The following is a 24,196-nucleotide window of genomic DNA, read 5'->3' as shown; positions in this document are numbered from 1 at the left end:
GAAAATGGCAAACAGAGCAGCAGGATGTCTCAACAACACAATCTGGAGAAAAAAATACCTCACAATTGAAACGAAAACCAGGATATATAAATCAACAATAAGACCGATAATGACGTTCACAGCGGAAACAAGAGCAGATACGGCGAAAACACAAAGACTACTGGAAACAACAGAAATGAAAGTCTTACGAAAAATAACAAACCAAACTTTAAAAGACAAAGGAAGAAATGAGGAAATACAAGCGAGATGTGGTATAGAGGAAATAAACGCGTGGACCAAAAGAAGAAAAGTGGAATGAAATCAAAACATCGAAAGAATGACAGAAAATAGAATAGTACGAGTAGTAAGAGACAAATCGCCAAATGGAAGAAGATCATTGGCACAACCGAGGAAAAGATGGTCAGAGAGCGTCAATTGAGGAACCGAAGTAAAACAGGTATTAAGCATATTTATACGATACGATGAAAAAATTTGAATCGTTTTTGTATGATTTTGTGGTCACATTCAACTGATTAGCGTATTTACACATTATTTCATTATTCGTTTAAATTTTAATTGAGCTGTTTAAAAATGTATAGAAACGTGATATCTTATTTTGATAGATTAGAGTAATTGCTTTGTTACAACAGGGCTGTAGTCAAAGTTGCATCGCGAATATTGTTGATGTTACTCAGAGAGCTGTATCGAAAATTAAAAAAAAATCCAAAATACAAATGACGTCAAGGATCGTCCCAAAAGTTGTAGAAGGTGATGTGCAATAGCAGCACAAGACAGACAAATAACATTAATAGCTCATAATAGCTCATAAAGCTTTAAATCCTGTCGTACGTCTATTCCGAGGGGCAGCAGGGGATGAATTTGTGTTTATGCATGACAACGCACCTCCTCATAGAACAGCAGCAGTACAAAATTTTCCGGAAGAAGAAGAAATATGTACATTACAGTGGCCCTCGAATTCCTCCGATATAAACGTTTTTGCCCAAATATTTAGTCACTTCAAACATGTACATCCAGATAGCACTGATGATGGAATAGTTATTCCAAAAATGTTCTGTGATGTAGCCCAATAGGGTTTTTTATTAACAAAATTTTTATAAAGGATTGTTTTTAAATAACAATTTTTGTGGCACATGGTATACAGCCAACAACAGGAATTTAGTTTCCCTGTGGATTTTCATTTTTCACATGAATAGTGTTAATTTTAATAGATATTTCTTAACACTCATACACGACAATAAAAAAGTAAAGGTTTGCATGAGCAAGTTTAATTTAAAGTGGAGGTAAAATGGTAACTGACGCCGACGGCACATGAAAAGTTAGAAGGTTTTTATTTTACCGACAAGACATGCAATTTTAGGGCTTGTTCGCAACTTCTCCCCAGTAACTTTTTACATGTACAATTTTATTATGTGTACGTGCAACCGCACTTAAGTTTCAGAAAACTTTTCTGATAGATTTAAATTTCGCATTAATATTGCTGGTGCAAGAAGAAAGTATCTAAGCAATTTTTCATTTTTGGCCATTAGATAGAGTAGATGGCACTTTCGTAAGTTACAACATCGGTAGGAAAAAGGGTATCACTATGATGATAATTCCTGCATTTAAATTTGTAAATAATTGTGTACATGTCTAATGATGAAAAATACCTTTAAATCCATCGTTTGTGTCGCATAAACTGTCTCGTAGTGCTATTTTAATTATGTTACTGTTCTTTTAGTCGTTTTGCCTAATAGTCAAAGTTAGAGGAACTGATAGAGTATGCAGTATATGACAAAGAAATAATGCAATAATTGTTGATTTTTATTGCTATAAGTATTTATCTATCTTAACAGGAGTAACAATAGTTCATAAGTTTATGCACGTTTTTGTATATTTTAAGTATGTCAATAAACTTTATCGTTATCAAAGTTTATAATGAATATTTGGGAAACACCTATCACCAATTAATACGTAAGTGTTAATATAGTTTCGAAATGTATGTGGACTTGATCCCAACATTTTCAAAGATTAGGTAAATTATTAGAGCTATCTTAAGCGAAACATTGTACGAGCTACGAAATGGAAAATTGGGATATGAATAATGAAACTGTTTCCCTTTCTTAACCGAAGTTCTTATTGTGATCTTGTACGTATACGTTCATTCATACTGCGACCTTATTTCTGTGAAAAATAACCACTTTGCCGACTGTGGATACGGAAAACTTATCATTTACTTCACAAAAGGAGTAATTTATGTTACGAAAATATCGCTGCAGAGAGTAGTCATTTAAATACAAATCTTGAACAGTATAGTTGTGTTACAAATCTAAAACTTAATAGGACAAAATCAGAATATCTATAATGTTCATTGTAAGGTGGAATTACTACTATAACAAAAATTATGATGTTAAAATAATTTCAATCAATATAATTTTAGATACCTAAATTTCTGTGTGTCGATATCTTTTAATCAGAATTACAAGAGTAATGGAAGCAAGCGAGTGATGCGTTATGCGAGAGAAAATTTATACAGAAAGTACGAGTCCAGTTATGACGTTGCGCATTTAAGCACATCGTAACTTAATCACCTAACCTAACCGGAAACATTTTTTCGGTATAAAACAAATACTTAAATCAGTTTTAAATATGCGCAAGGTAACTGGTACCTTTTTTATTATAACTTTTTCTACTATTTTACTTTATTTGCTATTTTTAATGGTTTAACGATTTCCAAAATGGAAACCGAAACGTCGAAATAAACGTATCTAAACTAAAATTCTGCTTAATTCCCATTAAAAATAGTAAACAAAGATGCACGCGGGACGTCCCGTTCCGCATTTTGCCCTGCGGGACACAACGGGACACGGGATGGGACAGCGATTGTTGCTGCGTGACAGGACTCGTGGGTGAGACTAAAGCTTTGTTTCGCAGGACGTCCCGCAAAAACTGCTCTTTAGTTATTATTAGAATGATTTGGTAATTAAAATTTTTATAGGTACCTGCATTATGTTTGCAACGTAAAAATATCCTCGTAATCCAAAATTAATACCAATCTGAAGCGGGATTAACTAAAATCAATAGGTTTCTAATTACTAGGAGGGGAAAATTATGTCACGCTTCAAAGTGTGGTTATGTTTATTGATGTATTATTAAAATACCTTTAAAAAATATTGAAAATTTATACTGACCACAAATTATAATGATGGAGATTCTGTTTTATCCCTTATGTGTCTAGCTGTATGACGATAAGTCTAAGCCATAAAAAAGAATTCAACTTGAAAAATTCGTTTATAACAAGAAGTAATAAAATTATCATATACTACAATCATTGTATTGTATTTTCATCAAAAAATTATGTGTATCGTATTTCTCTAGTAATCGACCATCGTCACAAGTTGGAAGCTTTAGATTTATCGAAATGTGGCCGTTACTTACAACAAGAAATACAGACAAAACTCAGAGAAATATATAAAAGCTGTGAAAAAAAGAGTCTTAACCTGGAAGTAACAAACAAGGAAGTTGGATCTTTTTTGGGTCCTCTAGTGGCAAGGACGATTTCAAATTTTGTCATTGTACAAGAAACGGGTGCGCCTTGACAACGAATTGGATCGATACCTAGCATAAGAACTAGAAGCAATAAACGTGAGCATCTTATCTTGGTGAAAAGACAACCAGGATAAAGCTCCTACCATGATTCGTTTTGCTAGCGATAGCCTATCAATTGCAGCTATGTCCGTCCCAGCAGAAAGGTTCTTCTCCAGAGCCGGCTTAGCAATAAGGAAACAAAGAAGCCGGCTCAGCGAGGATTCAGTGTCTGCAATCCTTTTTGTCCAGTCATGGACAAAAGATAAAATATATTTTTAATTAATTAAACACTACTTTTATAAGTTTATATTTGTAAAATAAATGGATATTTAAATAAGTAGGTACTCTTTTGTTCAAGTAGCTCGTGACTTTATTATATATACAGTGTATCTGCCTAATTAAGTGGACACAAGATGAAACTTTTTATATTCTTAGTTTTATGAAAAAGCTTATTCTTTATAAAGTTCAGCATGTTCAAAAACCTGAAATAAAATCATCAGATATTAATTTTTTAGTTGTATACGCAGTTTGTCAAAAAATATGAATTTTATAAAGAGTAAAGTAGGTACCTTTATTTTTAAGAATATAAACAATTGCTATTAAGAAAATGTGCTTTTGAAGTAAAACTACGGTTTATATCATCCATAGGAACTGCAGTTTGTACATACATTAAAGAAAAAAGATTATGATAAACGGTCTGAATAAAGTTTTAATAAAGGTGATATTTGTTTATTTCAATAATTTTAATTGGCGATTGGACATTTGCTGTCAAACATTCATTGGCGTATCAGTGCATCCTTGATTAAATATCGATGTATAGACAAATTGCAAATTAATCGAAAAATCAAAAATAAATAAAAATCATAAATAGTAAAAATATTTAATTATAATATTACTCCAAAATTACGCATAGAATTCCAACATCCCATTTAAAATAAGAAAGCATACAACTATTTTTAGTCCAACCTCTTCTTCTTTAGTGGCTTTACAACTGGTGTAAGTCTTCACCGCATCCAATATAGTCCTCCATCTTCTATAGCTAACCAAAAGTAATAATTGTTTTTATTTGTTCTATTATTTTTTGGATTAGTTTTAATAGTTGTTTGGTCCGATCTGGTCCTACTTATTTTTGGAGTTCATTCAATATTCTGTCTTATCCTGTTGATTTTTCACTTATTAATTTCCTTAATGCTTCCTTTACCTGTTCCTACTCAATATTTATTTGCTCGTTTGTCGTCACCTTTGGTGTCGGTGCTTTATTATGGTCACCTTAAGCAAATAGGGACCGAAAGTAGCCTGTCCATGTTTTCTTCTGAATATGTTTCGTTTTTATTAGTTCGTTCATTTCTTTGTCCTCTGATCATTCACCATATTTTTTTGTGTTCCGTACAAGTCGTGTTTTATCTGTTTTAAGAAGCTCTACCAGTGTTTCCTTTTTATTTTTCTAACTAAAGTATTCGTTTCATTTCTGATTCGTTTATAGTGGTTGTTTGCCTGTTTGTTTTGTTCTTTAATGTAAAAAGGCTTTCTTTTTTTTCTTAGCATTTTGTTTTTACTTTCTCTTTAAATACTTAATTACAGTTCGTACAAAATATCACTAAGCGTATTTTACAAAAAAAAATGTTCATCTTCATTTAAACTTGAAGAAACAACTTATGGCCATAGGAGTTGATTATCTATAATGCCACATCCAATATTCAGATTAAACTTTTCTTCCTAGTAATGGGTGTTTCGCCAACCAAAACTTTCTCGTTTGGTAAAAGTTGCTTTTTGGTTAAATATAAAATTATCAATATACTATCTATCAGAATTATGTTCATTTAAAACATGTTCTGGATCGGCTCACCCTTCTGCTGCTGATAGATGATTTAAACTAACTTTCTGCGAACCTAAATTAAAAGTTTATATTTTTGATTAGATATAATTTGGTTCCTTTGACCATTGTTTTCGTTCGACTTTTAGTGCAAAATTGTCAGGTTTCACTTAAACCATAAAACAAATTTGCAAAGGTTTTGTGATTTGAGTGGCTGTATATAGCAATCCCTATATTGGATTCATCTGGCAATTGCTAAAATGTTTTTGTGCGTATACACAAATTATATCCCATATTTCTTCGTTTATAAACAAATTGTGACTTCCTCTTCTCCTTCGTGCGAATAGCGTTGTTATGTTTCGATACATATTAGTACTAATGTTACGTAAAAATAATGATTACTTAAATTTTTTCTAACCAAAACCACTAAATAATTTTATTAATTTCAACTTAATTTCATCATTAGAAATTCTCAACGTGGTGCCTTCTGCAGGCAAATTAATATAAAATCCCAAATAAGATAATATTTCCAGTCTTAAGTTGAAATTGAAGTTTAATGGAAAATAAAGTAAATTATTAACAAAAAATTAAATAAATCAACTTTAATCAACTGTCACAATACCTAAAAAACACAATGCTAAAAAATACTCAGAATATCGATTAATCAGCATAATGAGTCACACTCTTAAGATTTTCCTAAAAATACCTTACAAAAGAATTGGACGCAAATTCCAAGAAGATTTCGGAGATACCCAATTTGGTTTAAGAAATGCTATGAGAACTAGAAAGGCACTTTTTAAGCTAAATATCCTATTACAGAAATGCCGTCATCAAAGAAAAGGTATATTTGCATGTATCGTAGATTTCGAAAAGGCATTCGATAAAAACAGCATAGCATGTAAAATTAATATATATATATATATATATATATATATATATATATATATATATATATATATATATATATATATATATATATATATGCAAGGATTTCCACAGTTTTCACTGTATTCCTTCACTCAACCGTTTTCTCCAATTTTTCCTGTTTAGCCAGTTCCCTTCCTGTAGGTTTCTTCTACTCATTGCTTCGTCCACTTCATCTCTGAAAGATCTTCGGGGTCTGCCTCTCTTTCTTCTTCCTATCGGGCTCCACTCTGTTATTCTATTTATCCACCGATTTTGGTCTGCTCTTCTGACATGTCCGTACCAGCTTAACCTCTTCTGTTCGATGTAGACTATTATGTCGGAGTTCATTCCCATTCTCCTCTTAATCTCCATGTTATTTATTCTATCTCTTCTTGTTACTCTGCAGCTTCTCCTTAGGAATTCCATCTCTGTTGCTCTTATTTTGATTTTGGTTTTCTTATTTAAGGTCCAATTTTTACACCCATAAGTGAGGTTACTTCTTGTCATGGTATTATATATTTTTTTCTTTGTTTTCATGCTGATGTTCTTATCCCATAGTACCGGGTACAATTTTCGTATGCAGTCTCTTGTTTGTCCTAGTATATGTTTTATATCTTCCTCCGTTGTTCCTCTGTTTGATATTATAAAACCTAAATACTTATACTTGTCTGTTTCTTTGATTTGTTTACCTTCGTCTATTTCCAGCTGTTTTATTTCTGTATTCTCCGTTGTTAGGTATTCAGTTTTTTTTAGGTTTATTTCCATCCCATTCTTTGTATATTCCTGCTCCAGTTTTCTCGTCATAAAACTGAGGTCATCCTTGTCTTGTGCGATCACTATTTGGTCGTCGGCAAAACTTAGCGTATATAGATATTCGTTTCTTACTTGTATACCCATTCCTTCGCACTTTCTTTTCCATAGTTTCAGGGTTTTTTCCAGGAATATTTTGAACAGGGGGGGGATGTGGAGCAGCCCTATAGTAGTTACTTTGTCGTCTTAAATGAACTGCATATTCTATTGCCCGTTTTGATAGCTACGTTAAATTAATGCAGATGCTAAAAAATATGGGAATAGATGACAAAGGTATTCGTCTCATTAAAAATGTATACTGGAATAAACCTACTATCGTAATACACCGACGAAATCTCCATATAACGAGAAGTCAGACTTCTGGTTGCATTTTGTCCCCAACATTGTTTAATGTTTAGTGGGACCGGTTATTTGAAAAGGCACTTGGAAGACAGTCATATGGAGTAAAAATCAACGGAGAACTACTTATTCACGAAGTAGGAGAGGAAATGGGCATTAAAATAACCTCAAACATAACCAACTTTTTAGTCATCAGTCGTAACACACACCGAGATGCAAATCTTTAATTAAATGGAGTTCAAGTTGAAAAAGTTTACAAAATAAGATTTTTGAGAACTGTCATGTCATAACAAACCAACTAGATCCAGATATAAAAGTAAAACAATGACCAAAAATTAGTTTAATGAAAATAAAGACATTTCTTTATAATAATCATCTCTGTTTATAACTAAGACAAAAATTGAAAAGTGCTATATTTGGTCTATACTTTTGTATAGAGCAGAATTGTGAACACTAATAGTATCAAGTATTAACAGAATTAAAACATTAAAACTGTGGATTTATAGACGGGCACTGAAGATATCTTAGACAGCAAAGAAAAAAAAAAGATATAGTCACAGGAAATCGATATTGAATATTACAAATTATCCTTAAAGACAAAATAGAACGCCGTAGAGGTGTAGGAAAAAACCAGGTTTCTTGGTTAATAAACATTCATGAATAAACTCAGATATCAAATCAGGACAATTATTCTATGTGGCAGAAGATCGAGAAGTATTCGCAATGATAATAGCTAACGTCGGCTAATTCTGATATGATCAGTATCATATTTAGATCCAAATAAATCTTCTCTTAGTATTTGTCCTAATAATTATAACTCACTTTCAGTTATGCAGAATCTCCTTGACAGTGGACGTAAGACAGTAGTTACGGTTGTGAGTAAATGTTAAAAAAAAAAGATTTGTGTCGAATAAAAAAATAAGATATTTATAATTAAGTGACAAAATATGTATGGTAATAATTACCACTGCACACTGTAATAGATGTTAAATAAGTCAAGCATCGACATGGGGGAGAAGAGAAAAACCTACAGCTATACTTAAGTGTAAATCAAAAGGTTTTACCTATTTTGACTTACACTCAAGTGTTGCCTATGACTTACTCAAGCTAAACACGCAGTTGAGCTTATTTTTAGCTGTGTACTTTTAAACTACATTATATGATATTGAACATTTAAAGAAAAACAATTTTTTTTTATACGTTGCATGTTTATAATCTACTCTATACACAGAGTAATAAGTAAATCGTCTGTAAGTAAATTAACGTGAGTTAGGTACCGTCCAGTGACGGGTTCTCTAAGAATTATTGCGGTAGGTCTTCTGGCCATACCCTGTTCAATCTTCTTTGGGCAAGTGGTTGGGTGAATAAGTTATTTATCAGTTCGGTGTTGTGATCAATGGTGCGATTTTTATATTTTATTGAGTGATTCTTTATTATGTCCTTAAGTAATGGGATGTCCAGATCATTGTGAATTATTTGGTTAGATACATACCATGAAGCTTTACTTATCATACGGAGTATTTTGGATTGGAATGTTTGAAGTATCTTCGTATTTGAAGGTTTACTACAGCCCCATAGTTCTATTCCATATTCCTTAACTGGTATAATTATAGCTTTGTACAAAAGCAGTTTATTTTCAAGAGAAAACTGAGACCTTTTGTTAAATAGCCAGTTCATATTTTTTATTTTAAGATCTAGTTGTTTCCGTTTAGTTTTAATGTGCGTTGTCCATGTAAGCTTCTCATCCAGGTGCAGTCAAGCATTTGACAACTGGTTTTATGGGAATGGGAGTATTATTAATATAAACTTGTGGACATGTAGATTTTCTTGTTGTTAAAGTTATTTGTACTGATTTGCTAGCATTAACACTGATCTTCCATTGCTTTAACCAGTTTTGTAATTGATCGAAATGATTTTGTACTTTATGTGATGCTACATTAGGGTCGAAAATCCATTGCCAAGATTCCCGTGTCATCGGCAAATGTAAATAAGAAGGTATCATTGCTGGTTGGAATGTCTGCGGTAAATATCAGATACATAATGGGCCCAAAACGCTACCCTGAGGTACGCCAGATTGTATGATGTGGTAATTTGAGTAGCTGTCTTCAACTTTGACTTGGAAGTAACGGTCAGTAAGATATGATTTTAGTATAAAGTATAGTTGATCTGTTAGGTGTAATTTCAGTTTATAGAGGAGACTTTTATGCCATACTCTATCAAATACCTGTTGTATATCTAGAAACACTTCAGCGCAAAACTTTTTCTCTTAGAGAGTTGTTTTAATTATATTTACTATTCTGTGGCATTGTTGGATGGTTAAGTGTTCACGTCTAAATCCGAATTGGTGTTGTATAATTTTGTTTATGGGAACAACTTGCTTGATTTTATGTAATAGTAGCCTTTCTAATACTTTCGACATTATTGGGAGTAGGCTTATAGGGCGATATGAATTTGCTTGCCTTGCAGGCTTACCAGATTTCGGAATCATAGTAACTTAAGCAAATTTCCATTGTATTGGGAAGTATCGAAGACGTAGTATGCTGTTGTATATTATTGTTAATAACACCACTGCTTTTCTTGGTAGCTTCTGAAGTAATTCTTCTGTTATTAAACCATAGCCAGGAGCTTTCTTAGGATTTAGCATTTTTATTTGTTGTCGAACCTCCGTCGGAGTAAATGTTGTCAGAGGAAGAGACAGTTGACACAGAGTTTTGAGGTACATTCTTATATCATCATCTTCATCGTTATTAGTATCTGGTGCTGCGAATACATTTGCAAGACGCTTTGCAAATACTGTTGTTTTTTCTGCGTTTGTCTAGTCCCAGGTCATATCTGTTTTTCTTAAAAGTGAATTTGTTATTGTCGGTAGTTTAATATTTTTTGTAGCTTTCCATATTATAAAGTGGTCTTCACGTGAGAGATTTGAAACATAAAACTCTAAAAAGTCGTTATTATTTTCATGCAATGCTCTCTTTAGTCTATGACTTATTATGTTAAGGTACGTTTTATTTAGTGGATTTCTCGTTTGTTGCCATACGCGTCGAGCTCTTCTTTTTTCTGCTACAACTTCTCTTATATGGAGGGTGATATTATAGTTTTCTTGCAACGCTTATTTCTTTAGCGTTGTGGTGTTGCTTCCCATTCTGTTGTTTGTAAAACTGTTGTTAAATAGTCTACTGCTTTCTCTGCATCTTGGCTTTCTTTTATTCTCATATCTAGTATAATCTTTATATTTACAGAATTTTGAAAAACATCCCAGTTTGTTTCTTTAGTTGTAAGTTTGGATGGTGATATCCTCCATATTATGTGTGTACTTAAAGTTATTATTATTGTATTGTGATCTGATGTTAAATATAAACTGGACTATATTGCACTATGGATGCCAGATCATTTTGTTACAGCAAAATCTACCAAATCTGGAATTTTGTTGGCATCCGTAGGCCAGTTTGTGGGTTCTCCAGTACATAAGTATCTTTAGTTATTTTGTTGGATGATATTTATTACTGCTCGACGTTTAAGCGTGATTAATCTGGAACCCCATGTGGTGTGTTTGGCATTCCAGTCTCATTTCAGTCTCCTGCTACTATAAATTTGTATCCAAATCATGATACTTTCCGCTAGAAATTGGATGTCTAGGTGGGCTGAAGACTGATGAAACACTGAGGGAGGTGTTTGTTTTGATTTTAATGATTGCTGCTTTAATTTTTTCCGTAATATAAGGATTATAGGATAACTATAGATAATTAAGGATAATAGGACTGCATAGTGTTTAATTTTTGATTTAATAATAACGGCAGAACCTGCATAATACACAGTATAGTAAGGTATCTTAATAACCGTACTTTGTTTGGCGTAGCTTTAAGATATTAATAGAATGTCTATATTATACATTTTAAAAAAAGTAATATCTCTAGTATATGGTTTGAAATGTCATTAGCATTCCACGACGCATTTCGTAGTGACTTAAAAGCTATTTTGCTATTTTGTTAATGACTGTAGTTAACATGGTTAAAATCACGCTATTTTGGTTTAAGAGTTGGAAGCACATATTTTTAAATTCGTTTAGGAAATTTGATAGTTTATCTGCTAATTCATTGTTGTTATTTTTGTTACCTGCATTTATGTTTCCAATGGCAGCATCCTTAGGTTGGTATGTATGGTGGATAATTTTTTCCTCTCGTACGTGATGTATTAGTTTTCTGTAGAATTCAGGTGTCTTTGGTAAAATTGTTATTGTGTTGTTTGCTAAGGCTTCAGTAAAGTAAGTTTCTACTTCAACTGCTTGAGCTAAATTATCTATCATTTTACTATAGTCATTCACGCCATATATAAAAATTGGAGGGGGTTTAGAGATTGGTGAATTTTTATTCGTATCATTTACGAAGTTTTTCGGTGGAAGTGGCTGAAACCTATTTGAGTTTGTAATTGGAGCTTCTTCTTCTTTCTAATCTTGACGTTTATGCCTTTTTCCTTTTGATCTTATTGTTTGCCATGGGTGTTTATTATTTTGAGAGTCCTCATGTTCTTCATCATCTGACATCGAATCACATACATTCTGTGTTTTTTTTATTGTTTTTTAAGTTTAAGTTAGCTTGAGAGTTTGATGTAGAATAATAAAAGTTTGTTTACTGGGCAACTATTGGCTGTACCTGATATTGTTTTTAATAGTTATTAAAAGATATCATTTGGTTGATTTGAGCACAATGGTGGATCTTGAGTATTTATTTGACTTACTTGGTAATACGGATCTATTAGGTTTGTAGGCTCGTTCTACATTACAGTTGGAAACTGCAATGTAGAGTACTAAAAATCACTTGATCCTGGTCATTCCCTGTTGGAAACATTTTCACTTCACTTAGAACTCACTCTTATTTCACATTGACTGGATAAATGAAAATTTATTATTTTTAATTTTGCCCCATAAAATGTTTCCTTTTCCCTAAATCTCCTTTTTTTTGTAATTTGGTCACTAGGGTAGTTCTATTGCAGATGGTGAAATGTACTTTAAAATTTCGACCTGCATTGCCATATAGAAAGTAGAATAATAATAGTCACAGATATATTCTATATAACTATATATATATAACTTATCATCTTTTCGTCATAAATATATGACTTAATAATAAGTTATGTTAATTGATTACATTCTTGTCATAATCTCCCATATTTATCCAACACCTGCCCTGCTCCTCCACCACCATCAAAATACAGGCATTGTACTAATAAGATATCATTTCCAATTTAGGTATAAATATTGCGTTTCATCCACCTAATTCCTCCATCAGTAATGGATTGTGTGAGGGTAATCAGGATAGGATGCCACGGCTATATTCTCGGATGGGGGAAACGGGAATAGTGCGTAGAGTTGTTCGGTGATTAGTTGGGATCAGCTGCTAAGTGAATGAGATTGTTGGTGTTATGTAACAGATGAAATGGGAGGCCATTTTCCGTTTTGTAGGTTAATGCGCAAATAGTGTATTATATAATAAGTTGACAAAAGCTGTATGAGTTTTGTAAAACTGTTTATCTAACGAAGTTTCTCATACCATTCTTAAATTTTTTGTTTTAGGTATTATCTAAAATAAACAAAATAAATAAATGGATACTAATAAATGGATACTTGATAAGCATTCCGTCTTTTAAAAAATTGTAAATTAAACACTATAAAGTACTGCAGGCATAAAATTAAAGATGAGAAATTGTATTCTTTTTTCTCTCTATTTGCTAAGTTCCTTTTTTACCTCTTACTGTTCAGGTAGGGATTAATGTAATGATAACACTGAGCCGCAATACCGTATTTTTCATCAAGTAGCAGATCCACCTGGATTTTATACTATCATGTTAAACTTTTTGATTCCTGACTGAGGTTTGAACCATCATTCTATGAAACCACTCACAGTGAAGTGAGTGCGCTTCGACCGCCTGAATATCCGAACGACTTTAATCGTTTTACTGTCTAAATTGTCACTAGTTTGTTTTATCTAAATTATTATTGTAGTGACGCTGTTTTTTAACTGAGTTAGATATTTTAGATTTCTTGGAAATACTGTTCTTATAAATAAATAGTAACTCAATCTTGATTCTCTTAAAAATTAGCATAATCCCTGTTTTGATTCTTATTTACTTTAAAATATGATTATGTTTATTAAATTTTATTTAAAAAAAAACAGTAAACGTTTGAAATTAATCAAAAATATGTATAATAGTATAAATACACTTTTTAGTGTTTACATCTATTTTCAATACTTAGAATTTTTAAAAAATATTTAGACAATTAATATTAGGAAACAAGATTATACACTTTTTAAAAGTGTTAACACTCAAAGTCAAAACAGCAACTTAACCTAAAAGATACATAAATAATAACAGGGTACAAAAATTATATCGAATGATCCAATCCAAAAATTAGAATTTGTGAAACTTCACCAAAAGCTTCAACCACCCTTCGTTTGTTTTTTAACCAGGAGGAGTAATTCAAATTTACCGCGCCGTAATGCTTGTTTCTAGTTGGTTCAAGCGCAGGCAAGTTTACTCCGCTAAATTATGACATTTTGACACCAATGACATTTATGAAATTTTAAAATTCAAAATTTATATCGACGATGTTTTGTATTTTCTGCGTTATTCCTTTAATTTTTAGATTTTTCGTTTGAACTTATATAAAAACAGTTCTTTTCAGAAACTTTAGCGATATATTAGTGTTATTAAGAAAACAATATGGATTTAATGCCAAGTACTAGTAGATATACTAAAAAACGCCGAAGAATAGATTTGGGGCATTTATTAACAAATACAAATGAAAAACAATGCATAAACATGTAAAAACAAATAAAAATTGATAATCCTGCAATGACAATAACAGCCACAATAGCAAAAATAAAACAAGCAACAGGTTAGTTTAGCAGATTAGTTATTGTTAAAATCAAGACTTACTAAAGTAATGTGGTAATTTTAGGTATTGCGAATTCATCTATTTACAGAACAATAAAGAAATATAAGCACACTGGAACAGTAAGATTTCCTAAAAATATTGGCGGTCGTCCTTCTATCCTTGCAACATACGACGAAAGAGTTAAAACATCTGTACGACAGATAGTACACAGCTTCTTTTTCAAGAATAAAATGCCAACTTTAAATAAAATTTTAAGTGAAATTAACAACCGCCCAGATCTTCCAAATATGTGTCGTTCATTATTATATAGATTCTTGAAGCATAATATTCAAACATAAACAGATCGTTCCCTGAATATTCCCATGAATATCAATCTACAGTTTTCAAATTTTACACCCTACTTAAAAGAGATTTGGTCTAACTTGGCAGCTGAATGGTACGAAGGATATGGCACAAGTAATTCATTATATGCCAAAATTAATAAACGAATCCACACACTATCATGGTTAATATATTCGCATATATTAGTAGGAGACATTTAACTACAATCATTTGTATGAGAACGGGTCATTGCTCATCCCCTCTTCATCTATTTAGAATTGGAGTCAAAGATGATCCTTATTGCGAATGTGGCCAAGTGGGAGGCTTAAACCATATTTTATTAGAACGTCGCTTAAATCAAAACCCACACTTCGACTTGTATGCCAAATTAGCTAAACCTAATCGTCCCACTCCCATAAATATTTGTACAATCCGCACAAATATTAATGAAAATACAATAAACACCTTATGCAACTTTATTTTTACCTTCAATATTAAATTATATACTATGATCTTTCTTCTTTCAGTCCTGGGTACTTCTATTTTATCCGTCGGTAGCATTTCTGGTGTGTGCAAAGCTTGGAGGCTACCTCCGAGCGAGAAAAGTTTATACCTTTGTTGGGTTGTCTTACTAATATTTTAGCCTGCGAAAAAAAAAAAACCAGCACAAGTATAATCGAGTTACAAGTATACATGTAGAATAACCTAAAACAAACAAAGGAAGAATATAAGTGTAGGTAAACACTGATTGCTGAAGCAAGACAAAAAGTATCTACCCTCAAAGTAAACTAGGTAAATTGTCTAAGACATAGCCCAAAAAACGAATAAGAAGAAGAAGAACAAAGTTAGGTTAAAACCGACGTATGAGGTTGTCCGATACTGATTACTGGATTACCTCAAGGCCGAGAAAATAAACCAAAAAAGAAGATGTATTTGGTGACTTTTCCAGTAACTTTCTTGGGTGTGAATCTCTCTTTTTAGTTTACTCCTCCTGGTAAAATAATAAACCATAATAACTAATAATATCAACTTAAATTAAAGAAGATTACCGATTAAGAGCAAACTGTTGTACATATCTTAATTTCCAGTACTTGGCATAACCGGCAACAATGTCGCTGTTCAGAGAATTAAATTTCGGGAAAATTAAAATATTATAATTTGATGTACGTGCTGCGATCTACTCAAAGAATTATTAAACGTTCGTTTATTTGGTTAGTTGGTATATGTTAATAAAATTTTTATGAATAATGAATAAAAATCTGAATACTATTCAGGTCTAGGCTCCAAGAGAGAAGTTAGAGCAATAAATCGAAACTTTTTATAAAAACATAGAAGAAATAATGCGACTGACAAAAACAAACGAGATAACGATGATTATGTGTAACTTTAACGCCAAAATTGGCCATTGTGCTGAAGAATACAACGTATGTGCATACGGTCTCCGTACCATAAACAATAGAAGAGATAGACTAATACAATTCTGCATACAGAATAACCTGTTAGTAGCCAACACCTTCTTTAAACAACATTCTAGAAAGCTATACATATACGTATCATAGATAATAACTAAGAAGTACATAAAAAGTACCTAAACATACCCTGGAGCTGACATTCATAGCGATCACAATCCAATTATAATGGATTTTAGACTAAACAGGTTTCGTTAAGTTAAAAGGTAAACACAACTGTAGAACCCTGAAAAGAAAAATGAAATAAGTATTAAGGTCGAGAAAGAAATAGAATCGCTAGAGAACTTGGTTCAGACAGACGTTAAACTAACATGGACTGCTTTAAAAGCGAAAATATTAAAAATACAAGAAGAAGACATCGGGTTCACAAAAAAACAACAAAAAACAAAAATAAATAACGCAAGAGATTATGGACCTCCTGAACTTAAGTCTATAAATATAGCCTGTTGAGGTAATTTTGCAGTCGTCTGTCGTATTTTTGGGAGTAATTAGCAATTTATTTTTTTGATAGTCTTTATTTGAAGATCGTGAATAATGTATTCATTGGGCAATGGGCATGTACACCTTTTACCTTCAATCTTGCCTTCTAATATTACCTGGAGCTGCTCAAATTCTCTGTGGCGCATTATGTGTCCTATAGTATATATAGTATATATAGTATATATAGTATATATAGTATATATAGTATATATAGTATATATAGTATATATAGTATATATAGTATATATAGTATATATATAGTATATATAGTATATATAGTATATATAGTATATATAGTATATATAGTATATATAGTATATATAGTATATATAGTATATATAGTATATATAGTATATATAGTATATATAGTATATATATATATATATATACTATATAGTATATAGTAATAGAGACCACACATAATACTTTAGTGTTCTTAATCTTATTAAGACTGATAGCTTGGAGTTACGGTGCATTTTACGCATATTCATGAAACCAGATCTGGCTATTTCAATGCGTCTTCTAATTTGTTTTGAGTGGTCTAGTTGACTATTTAGTTCTCTGCCCAGGTATATGATGCTTTGTGAACTCTGAAGGGTAATACCATTTATTTGTATGTTAGGTGTAACTTGTTTATGTGGGTTTTTGTGGAATACCAGAATTTTGGTGTTGAAAAAGTTAATGTCCAAGCCCAGCCTGTGACTTTTTTTTGATAATATGTTCATTAATATTTTTAATTGGCCTTCTGTTTCTGCTAACACTACGGTGTCATCGGCATATCTTATATTGTTAATGATGATTCGATTGGCACTGGCACCTTCAGGGCGATCTTCAAGAGAAGCTCTAATTATATGTTCGGCATATACATTAAATATTAGGGTGGATAAAATGCACCCTTGACGCACTCCTCGTTCTATGTTGATGTACTTGGTGTTTAAGTTCTCTGTTCAAACGCATCCTGTGTGGTTCCAGTATGTATTACTTATGATAGCTTTGTCGTGTCCGTCCAACCCTACTTCTTTTAGCACCTCAATCAATTTTCCGTGTTTGATGCGGTCGAAGGCCTTTCTATAATCAACAAAGCACACATACAGCCCTTTTTGAACCTCAAAATACCTTTCTGCTATCAGTGTCAATCCCATAATTGTTTCTCGTGTGCCTGTACCCTTTCTAAAACCATATTGAGAACGACTCAGGTATTTTTCACACTTATTGTGAATTCGGTTATAAATTATTCGAATAAAAATCTTAGCGGCATGAATCATTGCATCTTTTATTGCCTGCAAAACTTCTTCGATAAGAATGTTTAATTTTTCATCTGTATCTATTTTTGGGTGCTCTTCTGTTCTCTGATCACCAAACAAATCTTCAAGATATTACTCTCATATTTCTTTCTGTTTTTCAGGGTCTAATTCCATTTGGTTTTTCTTGTCTTTACAATCGATAAGTGTTTAAGTTTTCCATATTCCAGCTACTTCTTTAATCCTTTTGTGTAGTTCCCTATCTTTATGCTTAATTTGCAAATCTTCTACTTCTTTACATTTTTCTTTTATCCGCTCTTCCTTAGCTACATTTATTTTTTTCTCAATTTCCCTGTTGAGTTCTTTGTATCTTTTTGGTTTTTGTTTTTTACCATCCGTCTTGTCTCCATAATTTGTAATATTTCGTTTGTCATCCATGGTTTTCTATGTTTACGGTTTTCTTTCTGTATACTTTGGTCTGCTGCCTCCAAGACAGTATTTTTCATTTTCCTCCACATGTCTTCAATGGTTTTTTTATTGTCTCCTTTTTAGTGGGAGCTATTGTCTTAGACTCTAACTGCGTGTCTACCATGTCTTCATACTTCTGTTGCTGTCCTTGGTCAGCACAAGTCTATGCTATTCTCCATCTGGGTTTAGCCTTGTCTATTCTTTTAAGTTTTAATCGGATAGTTACGACTACAGGATTGTGGTCTGAATTTATGTAACAGCTTGGGTTTGTTTTTACATTTAGAATACCATTACGGAACCTTTTGTTAATTGTAATGTAGTCGATTTGGTTCCTTACAATATTTCTTTCACAATCTTGAGGAGACCTTCACGTATATAGACGTCATTAAGATAATTTAAACCATGTGTTAAAAACCACCAGGTTGTTCTCTTGGTAAAATTCAACAAAGCGTGTACCTCGTTCGTTCCTAATTCCTAAGCCATATGGGCCGATGATCGATTCGACTTCGTCTGCTCCTACTTTGGCATTCCAATCTCCTATAAATGTGTTGATGTCGTCTGATTTTATGTGTTTTTTGATCTTTTTAATATCTCAAGATCTTCGTCTGGGCGGCTTGCTATCGGTGCGTATATTTGTATTATGTTGATGTCGAATGGTTGTCCATTTAATTTGATAATTATTAATTTGTCGCTGACTGGTGGAAAACTTTTCGTGTGTTGTTTCATGAATGCTGTTACCAACACTCCTAAACCTGATTGGGCATCATGATCTTTGCCTGCGTAATAGAAATAGTTGCCATTTACTGTATCCACATATTCTTCTCCTTTCCATCTCACCTCGCACATACCAAGTATGTCCCACTTCATTCGTCTCATCTCGTTTTCAGCATTTGCAAGTTTGCCTGCTCTATATAAAGTTTTAACATTCTATGTTATATACCAATAAATTTTAAGTTTCCTTCCTGGGATTCTTAGCTCCCCTTGACGATTGAACGCCTGCCGGGAACTAGGGGCCATGTTTTGATTTTGACTTGCCATATTAACTATCTTGGGAATTTAATGCGATGGTTTCCCACTTGCCTTTTTCATCCTATACCGTTGACGACGGGATGTAGTTCATCCGCCTTCTGGCGACAAATTCCTCCTCCCCAGGACTAGAGGGTGCCCTTGCGTCATTCCTAAGAATTACGTTGAATGCTTATACCCGCAAACACTCGGTCCCCATATGCGTCAGCCACCTAAGCTATCTACTTAAGTGTTGCCCGTCTTCTACCGCGTAAAGGTGCAGATTGGGGGTTTCCCTTCATTGATATCAAGACCATAAAGGCATTTGTTGATACTCTCCAGTACTTTTAGAAGACGTTATCTTTCTACACTATACAAAATATATTATTATTTGCATTAAATATGTCATTTAAACTACCGCTTAGTTCCCAAATCACTGCTACTGAATCATTAAATAATATCCAAATTAAATTTAATAATCTCTAAGAAAACTGATAATCCAGAAAATTCAACAATAATTTTAAATTTAAATTTTTAGTGTTAATGGCATACTTTATTATACTAAAATCAAGTTTTAAAAATAGCTGTAGAATTTTTTTGTATAAATCTTCAAACTATTTATAAAAACAAATTAAAAGATTTCCGATAATAACAAATACCGGCTACCCTCAGCCGCCTCTTTAATAATACATCAACAAAGTTCAATCGTTTTCTCTCCACCCGAGTAATTAATACTCCGAGAACAATTTCCTGAAAGTATTATATATATCTTTCATGTTATCGATGATTTACTCTTGTTGTTTGTTCCAGGTTCACTTAGTAACCATCGGACCGGCAACCATCCCTATTATTTCGGGCAGTAGAAGAATACAATAATGTCCGGCCAACAGGAAAGTATCAATAAAGTGGCCTCGAGCACCGGCAGCGCCAACCACCACAACAAAAGGCCAGTGATTCTCGTTTATCCTACGGGTGAGTCTGAAATTATTTTTTTAGTTCAGTCAAAAAGAAGTTTAGTAACAAAAATATTGGATGGATGTGTTAAAAAGTGCAAATGATCTATAAAAAATTATTAGTTAAAATAAATTAAATATAATATGTTTGAAAATGATCGATACACACAGTTTTATGACACAGTTTATTTGCATTTTATGTTTAATTATATACGTCCGAGTGTCATATTAGGTAGAGTGTCTTATTAAATAGATTGGTATGAGGGCGAGGTGCCTTTGGTCTTTAGTTAAACAAACTCATAATCAAATGTATTCTAATTCATGTTTGAATACATATTTAAAACTTGAATTAATTATTATATTATAAGCCCATTTTTTGCATTTTATTACTTAAGGGTTAGCAACCCTACTACACTTTCCCCTTTTCGAAGAAAAAAATTATGTTTTACTAAATCACAAATTGACTTATTGTACGATGTGTATTTTTATGTACTTTCTATATATTTCGCATAAATCTGACCTAACTTTACATTTACAATAATTATATTTTAGTTAGATGAATTATTTACTTCAGAGGTCTCAATTGGAGTTATTAATTTATAAGTTACCTTACAATTTTCATAACCTCAAAGATTTCAAATGATTACACCTTTGATTACTTTGTTAGTTTCTGTTAATGCTTGTTTACTTGACAGAATTGAAATTTTTAATGTACCTTCTTACATTTTTTCCATATTCTTCCACTTAAAGTTTAAATCTAGCTTTTATTTCCTTATGTGTCATTATTTTAGGTAGGTACTCTATAAATACATATTTCTTTATTTTCTTGTACACTTTAGTGTTTTCTTCTACAGTGCACTTTTTAACATAATTCATAATTATATTTCATATATCAGACATATACCTTTATTATCATTTATATCTCATATTCGTATATCTATTTATTTCTCTTAGTTATCCAGCCTCCATATAAATCAGTGGGTAGTTTTTCGCAAATCTCAATCCTTAAATTCTTGATTCTCAATATGTATGCCTATCTGTAGCGGGACACACCACACTCAAAAGGTGAAAACAACAAATAATTTAAACGTTTTTAATGTTTCTATAATTCTCACAACCCGTATTCCCGTTTTGATTCATATCCTCTTCCTTGGACGAAACACGGCTATATTCTATATATAAAGACGAAACGGGTATATTGTAAACTTCTTTAATTCTGTTCCTTTCTTATTTTGACAAGAGAAACGGGTTTCTGAATGTTTTATTGTCTAAATTTGTCTTATAAGTCTATAAGTGAAGCGTGCATTTCCATAACGTTGTAAGTGCCAATATGCCTCATTTGGTTTTTTTAAGTTAAATGAGTTGCAAGTGCCATGTTCCATCGCCTAAAATTTATTTCATGTCGATATGGCTAGCGACGGCGTGAAAAGTGGGGATAAAGTAGCGGTGCAAGTCATAACGCTGTAAGTATCGTAGTGCAATTCTGTTAAATGTAGAGTGGCGCATCAGTTACTAAATTATTTTTGTTTGGACGTGTTGGGTTGGGTTTAAACATAAGTATTTGGAACGAATATGGATGAAACTACAGAAAAACGGTCCAAAAAGAAAAGAAGAGTTATTGATAGTTGGAAAAAAAATAAAACCAAGAAAATGAGAAACTCTGGCGAAGAATATGTTTCTCTAGTCAATAAAAAGACCGTTACAAAGAAAATGCCACCAGCTGATGTAAGTATGGTTTAAAGAGATACCTATCTAAATAGACGTTAAAACATAAATAATTTTTTTTTGTTTAAATCTATCTAAATAATCCAAAATTGTTTTAGGTAAAATGCAAGTGTCCACTAGCATGTAGATCCATAAGACTGGAATACCTTGTTGAGTTGTACAATCATTTCTATGAAATGGCTGATTATAGTAAGCAACAAAGTTACCTACAAAGGTTTATTCATCCCCAATTAATCAAAAGGAGACGTCATGGTCAGTACGAACATCCCAGTGAAAGTAGGAGAAAGCACTCTTTTACCTACCATTTACTTTTGCCTGGAGGATCTGAAATAAGGGTTTGCCTTAAAACATTTTGTAGTACGTTTGCCGTAACTCCAAGAAGAGTGCAACTTTTGGGAGAAAAAATTCTTGATGGTAAAATGGATATGTCAGAAAAACGAGGACGGGCTCGACAAAATATTTTCAAGACTGTCTGGACTAACAAGATTATAGAGCATATCGAAAGTTTTCCAAAAATTGAGAGCCACTACGCAAGGGCGAAAACCCCGGATAAGCTCTTCTTGTCACCGGATTTAAACGTAAGTAGAATGTACCGTGCATTTTTAGAGAAATATTGTGCGGATTATCAGCCGCCTAACAAACCACCAGTGACTAGACAATGGTATAATGAAATTTTTATATCAAAATTTAACTTATCTTTTGCAAGGCCTAAAGTAGATACATGCTCCACATGTGATAGTTTGGCTGTTCAAATAAAATCAGGAGATAAAGCTGCTGTAACAGAACAGGAGCTTCACCATCGGAGAGCAGAGGCTGCTACAAAAGCAATGTCAACTGAGACCAAAAATGCATGTACAAGTAATTGCTATGTTCTTTCCTTCGATATGCAGCAGCAAATGTACATTCCCCAATTAACTCACTCCGAAATGTACTATTCACAACAGCTTGCAGTGTGTAACTTAGGAATTCACGATTCCATCACAGGAAAGGGATTCATGTGTTTATGGACTGAGGACTTTTGGGGAAGGGGTGCCTTGGAAATTAGCTCAGCTTAGTTTATGTACTTACCTTACTAAGGAAATTAAAAGAAAAAAGAAAAAGCTTATTTTGTGGTCGGATAATTATGGGGGTCAAAATAAAAATCAGTTCATGATCGCCATGTATTTGACCATACTAACAAATAACGTTTTTAAGGAAATTATTCATAAATTTCCTGTAAAAGGACACACTTTCCTTAATTGCGACAGAGATTTCGCAATCATAGAAAAACGTAAAAAAGTGTGTAAGGCTTATACATTGATGAATGTTGTTAACATTATTACTAGTGCGGCCCAGAAAAATCCATTCTCGTGCATGGTGGTTAAGGACTTTTATGATTTCAAAACCGTTACCTGTGATAAACTGAACACAAAGAAGTTAGGAATTTCATCAGCTACGCAGCTTCGTCTTACAAGAGAGAAATTTGGTACGGTGATGGTGGCTAAAGGACATAGTGAGCTCGCTGGATGGAGTGAGACCAATGTACTCAAATCTGGAGTTACATTAGAAGACTTTAAAATCATAGACCTTCAAAAAACTAGAACTCACTTTGGTATCCCAGAGAAAAAAAGAACAGATATTGAAAAAATGCTCCCTTATCTTCACGATGATGCCAAGAAGTATTTTAAAGAAAAATTAGGTCAACCAGGGCAAGTTTCTACTGTAGGAAACAACGTAGAAAAAATCTGGCACTTAAAACGTTTTGACTTGCAAACCTGATGGCACTTACAATGTTTTGACCTTAGACAGATTTTTGAATTTTTTTTTTTAAGTAAGCTTTGTTTATTGTTCCTTTGCGGTATGTTTGTATTATATAATATTTTTAAACTAATCCTTTTTCAATATGTTACATTATAAGAAATTAACATGTTCGATAAAAAACTGTTTTTTACTCCTCCTGAAAAATTTATAATTTGGCACTTACTACGTTATGGAAATGCACGCTTCAAGTCTAAGTCTTTGTCTGATTTATATAATTTTCAGTCTCAAAATTTATTTCCCAAGTGTATCCCTTTAAATCTCATTCGACAACAAAATATTAATATTCAGGTCCTTATAAAAAAGATTAACATAGAAAAATCGATAATATGTGATAATGTTAAATATATAAATAAAAAGATAAGATATTCCACAATAAAAACAATTCGAAAAGAAAGTTTTTATAAAAATAT

At 32.5% G+C, this 24,196-nt stretch overlaps 1 protein-coding gene across 5 annotated transcripts in view; it reads left to right on the top strand.

The window, feature by feature from the left end:
- LOC140439400 (uncharacterized) overlaps positions 1 to 24,196 on the top strand; it is a 743,908-nt gene that overhangs the window by 564,034 nt on the left and 155,678 nt on the right. For all 5 annotated transcript variants that reach the window (XM_072529311.1, XM_072529293.1, XM_072529318.1 and 2 more), the window contains one exon: positions 20,119 to 20,280. In XM_072529311.1, coding sequence (XP_072385412.1) covers positions 20,184 to 20,280 — 97 coding nt within the window. In that variant the 5' untranslated portion in view covers positions 20,119 to 20,183. The remainder of the gene's footprint in view (positions 1 to 20,118; positions 20,281 to 24,196) is intronic.

The sequence above is a fragment of the Diabrotica undecimpunctata genome, chromosome 1 (genome assembly GCF_040954645.1).
Source record: "Diabrotica undecimpunctata isolate CICGRU chromosome 1, icDiaUnde3, whole genome shotgun sequence".
Lineage (NCBI taxonomy): Eukaryota > Metazoa > Arthropoda > Insecta > Coleoptera > Chrysomelidae > Diabrotica > Diabrotica undecimpunctata.
The sequence above is the reverse complement of the archived record's forward strand: the minus strand, read 5'-3'. Positions and strand labels throughout refer to the sequence as shown.